Source organism: Dipodomys ordii, unplaced genomic scaffold, assembly GCF_000151885.1.
Source record: "Dipodomys ordii isolate 6190 unplaced genomic scaffold, Dord_2.0 Scaffold85, whole genome shotgun sequence".
Classification (NCBI taxonomy): Eukaryota; Metazoa; Chordata; class Mammalia; order Rodentia; family Heteromyidae; genus Dipodomys; species Dipodomys ordii.
The window spans coordinates 3844840-3850839 of NW_012267301.1; the positions used below are offsets into that span (position 1 = coordinate 3844840).

Here is a 6000-nt window from a genome sequence, read left to right on the forward strand (position 1 = left end):
GGACTTTTCTGCCTAGGCTGGCTTCGAACTGTGATCTTCAGGTCTCAGCCTCCTTATAGACATGAGTGACTGGGGCCCAGCTTCTTTGTCCCTTCATTGTTCTAAGGCTCCTTGATTCTGGCTTACCAGTGAGAACCTGTTGTTCTGTCTCAGACAAGTCTTTAATAAGTCCCATTAAATCCTACAGAGTGTGCAAGATTGTCCATCTCCCTTTGCAACACATTTGCTTTGTAACATTTTGCATTTGTAGTTATGACTAACTTCTGTAATAGAAGAATGATATTGCTAGGGTTGAAGGGAAGCTAAGTGAATGAGAGCTTTTGTGGGTTTTTTTGGGTCCGGTCGTGGGGCCTGAACTCTGGGCCTGGGCGCTGTCCCTCAGCTCTTCAGCTCAAGGCTAGTGCTCCACCACTTGAGCCACAGAGCCACTTCGTTTCACAGACTTTCCTGCCTGGGCTGGCTTTGAACTGCAATCCTCAGATCTCTGCCTCCTGAGCGGCTAGGATTACAGGTGTGAGCCACCAGCGCCTGGAATCTATGGCTTTCTGTGTATAAAACCCAGCACTGGCTACTGGGCCAACATGACAGGCTGATTTTCAGTCCAAGAGTTTGGTTGTTAGGATACCATCAGCCATCAGTTCAGTGCTTTATTGAGTGGCCAACTTTAGATTCAACTCCATTCACAGGGACCCAATGCCAGTGAATTTCTCGTGGTATTTCACAGTCCTCTCAAGAATCTTGCACCCTGTCTTGTTACTGCTCACATGACAGAAATAATCTATTCAGTCTAAAACCACAAGGCATGTGACTGATTCTGCGTTTGATTTCAGGAATCTTTACCCCTCAGCTCAGGGTCTTACTGCCCCATGACATCTTTGGGAGGCTACATGATTCTTTTTTTTGCTGGTCCTAAGGCCTGAACTCTGGGCCTGGGCACTGTCCCTCAGCTCTTCAACACAAGGCTAGTGCTCTACCACTTGAGGCACAGTGCCACTTCCGGCTTTTTCTTCTTATGTGGTGCTGAGGAATCGAATCAGGGCCTGATGCATGCAAGGCAAGCACTCTACCACTGAGCCACCTTCCCAGCCCAGCTACATGATTCTTGAATACAAGCTTCAACAAAACCAAGTTTACCCCCAAATAGTAATTTTTCAGCATGCTAATCCATGATAAAGGCTACAGTGGGGCCAGAGGCAGGACGGGGAAGCTTAGAAATGGGGAAGAATCCATTGTTCACAGTGTTCAGGATGCTTACCCCACCTTGGGGTTGAACCATCCCTGAGTTTTGCACTTGTGAAAACCATAAGCATTCAGAAGCTTGGGAAGTTCTGGTCTAAGTGAGGAACATAACATTTTACAGGACACAGAACTGACTGGGTCTAAGCATACTTGGGATCGATTCAGTCTTCCTTAGTTTTGGAATTCCTTCTACCAATGTAAGAACTGGAGATTCCAATAAAGGATAACCAAAATGAGAATATGCACATTCTGTAGGTATTGCCCCATGGCTCTGGACGGTGAAAGCATATGGTTTGGATTCATAAAAAAGGCAATGTACAAGCTGGGCGCTGGAGGCTCACACCTGTCAATCTAGCTCCTCAGGAGGTTGAGGTCTGAGGATCGCTGTTTGAAGCCAGCCAAGGCAGGAAAGTCCAGGAAACTCTCACCTCTGATTAACCACCAAAATGTTTAAAGTAGAGGTGTGGTAGAGTTTCAGCCTTGAGTGAAAAAGCTAAGGGACAGTGCTCAGGCTCTGAGTTCAAGTCCTAATACTAGCACAGACAATGAAAAAGGCAAAGTACAAACTAGAATGAAGAGAGAGTCCAGGATGTTGCTGGGGGGGGGCCAAGGAGGAATTGAGCAGCTGTGGAGGATGGGTATGGAGTGGGCACAGGGGCACCGAAGTCAAAGGAACAAGCTGTTCAAATGGAAAGAGGCAGATGTGACAGGGACATAGAGAATAGGGTAGTGTAGAGACCATGACCAGGTCAAATAGGACCCCACACAGGGTGATGCAGAGTGGATGTCAGGGGGTGACTGGAGAGGGCTGATCTGAAAATCAGGAAACAAAGGATCCTCAAAATTAGGTTGGGAAGGTGCAGGAAGAAAGAAAGGCTGGATGATGGAGCTACCCTATAGAACTCCGAACTCTATTGAATCCTCCTTGGGAATCCTTCACCCAGAGGAGAAGGTAGCACTTGGCATGGGCCTAGGCTTTGCCAGGTCTGGGTGGCCTCCAGTCTTGTTCCTCCTCTAGGAAGCCTTTTTCTTCTTCCTCATTGGCTCAGAGGACCATACCCTACCTGTCATACCCACTCAGGTCTGTCTGCTACTCTACTCTTTCAACTCCAGAATTACCCTTTCCTCAAAAGTGCCCATCATTTGGTGGACTAAGGCTCAGCAAAATGTTGCAAGAGAGGATCCTGTTGAAACTAACATCTACACTGAGCAGTCGCTATTTGAGAAAAATTTCCTTCCTTCCTTCCTTCCTTCCTTCCTTCCTTCCTTCCTTCCTTCCTTTCTTTCTCCTTCCTCCCTCCCTTTCTTCTCCCCCTCTCCTTCCCTCTCTTCTTTTTCTCTTCCCCCTCCCTGCATTCCTCCCTCCCTTCTCCTTCCCTCTCTCCCTCCCTCCCTCCTTCCTTCCTTCCTTCCTTTCTTCCTTTCTTTCTGTCTTTCTCTTTCTTTCTGCCAGTCCTAGGCAAAAAACTCTGGGCCTGGATGCTGTCCCTAAGTTCTTTTGCTCAAGGTGAGCACTCTACCACTTGAGCCACAATGCCACTTCTGGCTTTTTTGGGTCATTTTCTGGAGATATATATTAATAATTTATACATGTTTACACAAACATTTCCTTATAGCCGCATCTAATCCTCAAAATTCATACTTCAGGTTCACTTCACAATTCATGGTTTGGGTGTGACATCTGAGAGGCTGAATGACCTGCTTACTAATGTCCTTAAATCAATGGTGACAATGGTCCCAACCGGCCAATTGCTACAGTGACGATGACAGCTTGGCCACCCATCAGTGATGTGATGACAGTGCATCAGCGGGCAAGTCTCCCAGTTCTATAGTTTACACTAAACATGAGCACATAGTTTCCATTCTCATCCTTGCAGGTGGTGAGACACCATTCTGAAGGTCACCCAATTAATAAGAGAAACGGGAAATATGGAATTTGGGACCCTCCGATTCCACAGCCTGAACTCTATCGCTCTTTTTTTTTTTTTTTGTTGGTTGTGGGTCCTGGACACTGTCCCTCAGCTCTTCAGCTCAAGGCAAGTGCTCTACCACTTGAGCTATAGTGCCACTTCTGGTTTTCTGGTGGTTTATTGGAGATATGAGTTTCACAGACTTTCCTGCCTGGGCTGGCTTTGAACCGTGATCCTCAGATCTCAGCCTCCTGAGTAGCCAGGATTACAGGTGTGTGCCACCGGTGCCTGGCAGCTCTATCACTCTTATAGCCACACCAAGAATATAGCTCTCTGCCCTTCTCGGGATGAAGTGATTAAGAGTTTAAACACTAAGCTCATGCTTTGGCAGCACTTCAACACTGGCATTTGAATCACTAATTAGGGATGGTACCCACTGTCAAATATAGTAAATAGCCCAGTGCCTTTTGTAACACAATTAGCTTCCTAACTTGAATGAAGTTACTGAATATTAGCTACTAAGCTGTAACAATGACACCCATCCCACAGCTTAGAGAGAGTCTGCCTCAGGGGTGGGGACACCCAAACCAGAACTGAAACAAACACTACTGACTGCGCATTTCTGCTAGGGACAATTTCAGGTGTAAGAATTAGGTTAATAACTTCACATCTCAAAAGGGAGCATTTTTTTTCTTAGATTAGGTCAGCCAAGGATCTCCTGCCAATGCTCAGTCTGTCACTCCTATGAGGTCTGATTTCTATTCTTCATTGCACACTCTCCCAGTTGGGAGAACTTTGATGATGGCTAGATCCCAAGTCCTGAGTGTAAGTCTCTTCCACAACCTTCCCCCAGCTACTTATTCAGAGAAGCATTTTTTTTCCTTATGGGTAACTCAGATATCCCAAGGCTACCCATGAAATACACATCCTCCTTGCTTAGAAAAAGTGGATGAAACTTGAATGGCATTTTTGCCAGTCCTTGTCTTCTGCAGTAATCACTCTATGGATAATTATTTCTTTAAACAACAAAAGAAAGGAAAACCTGTTTCTTTCTTTCAGGAATATTCATAGTTACTAACAGGATAAGAGTTCTTTAGGATTCCGGAGACAGAAAGGCAGAGTCAGATGCTTATTGCCTCTTAGTTTCTTGAAAAATAAATGAGCCATCTCTCCCTTCTATCACTTAATGGGGAAAGACTCCCATAAATACATTTCTTTTTTTCTAGAGATAGTGAGAAGTGACAGGCAATTCACATCTTTATTTTTTTTTCTGGAATCACACAGATGCAAACATATAGCTCACAAGGTAAAAGCGTCCAGAGGATTTTGCTCTTTTCTCCAGTCTCGTATGAAGCCAACCCATCATTCCAGACTGTCAAAATCGAAAGGCAAAATGCTTTGGCTGGAAGTGGCTGAGGGAGTCCAGCCTCACTCCCTTGCTTAGCATGGCTATGCAATATACAAAGAAAGCCGGGGAGAGATGACTCATACAAATACATAGTAAATATATTTCATTTCCATCCCAGTTGCTTTTGCTTTGTTTCCTCTTCCCTATGCCAACGGCCTTGAGACGAGAGGGTTTGGCTGGATGGTCTCAATACAGGTACTCAAAATTTGTTTGGCTTTGCTGTTCAGCTCTAGCTCTTGGAGACAGAATTTACAGATGATTAGATCACAGTCCCTCTGATCTCAAAGATGGGCAATCTGGGAGGCAGAACAGGGACTAACAGCAAACTCAGAGCCTCAGGACCTGGAAATGTTTGTAGGGCCTCTGGCCCAACAACCCCACCTGATGCTGGACAAGCCCAGCTGATAACAGAGCTGGAGAGTAAGACCTTCCCAGCACCCCGCCCCTGCCCACAGGATCCCAGGGGCTGTTACTGAAGAGTGCCTCTACCTGAGGCTCCAGTGCATTTCTCAGGAACCCAGGCCCGACCCCGCAAGCAACATGTCTGGTCCTGGCTCTGTAAGACAGTTGCAGCCCCTGGCACCTGAGAGCGGCTGCGGGGAGGGCTAGCTCTTTCCTTGGGCTCTTCAGGGTGTCTAAGCAGCCTGCCAGGTCGGCAGGGAGCCTGCCTGGGCTCCAGCGCACCGAAGGACGCACGAAGCCGGATCTTCCACAGCCTCCAAATCCCCAAAAGGTGGCTTCGGAGGGATCTGTTTATCACATTGAGCTTTCCCCATGCCAGTGCCCGCCCATGCCCGCCCAGCACCATCCTCCCCGCGTCTGGCTCTTCTCAGAACGCACAGGGCCTGCACGGCTGGCCAGGGGTGCGCAGGGAGGGCCCCTCCGAGCCCCCACAGCCAGACAATGGCCACATTGCCGCTTCCTAGGCCTTCGCAGGCAGTGCCAGAAGGAGACAGCAGTCCCCCCCCCCCCCCCCAGGCAGAGGCAACTGACGCCGGGGACGACACAGCAGCAAAACCATCACGGAAAGCCAGACGGACAGGCTTCCCGGTGCCCGGGGGACGCTCCCGAGGCGCGGCCGGGGCGCGCGGGGGGTCCGGGCCGATGCCAGGCTCCGGGGCGCGGACTCCTGCACCCCCACCACCCCCCGGCCCTGTTCCCATGGCAAAGGAGAGGAGGATTCACTCACTGCTCGTGTTCATGGTGACGCCTTCGCACGCGTTTCATTCAATCCGGAGGCCCCGGTCGCTGTGTGACTCTTCCCTGCTCCCGACCTCGCTCATCACCTGGGGGGTGAAAAGGCGATGCCGGGCAGCCCGCGTCCGTCCGCAGGTGCTCTCTCCGCCCGGTGCAGCCGCCGGCCTTGAAGGCAGGGGGACCGCTAGGGACAGGTGAGAGCAGGCGGGAGGCGGAGGCGGGCAGGGCCCCCCGGCCGCGGCCCCC

At 49.4% G+C, this 6000-nt stretch overlaps 1 protein-coding gene across 2 annotated transcripts in view; it reads right to left on the minus strand.

The window, feature by feature from the left end:
• Positions 1-5883, minus strand: part of Ablim3 (actin binding LIM protein family, member 3) — a 127596-nt gene extending 121713 nt beyond the window's left edge. For both annotated transcript variants that reach the window (XM_013025499.1, XM_013025500.1), the window contains exon 1: positions 5747-5883. In XM_013025499.1, coding sequence (XP_012880953.1) covers positions 5747-5759 — 13 coding nt within the window. In that variant the 5' untranslated portion in view covers positions 5760-5883. The remainder of the gene's footprint in view (positions 1-5746) is intronic.
• Positions 5884-6000: the final 117 nt, after the last annotated feature.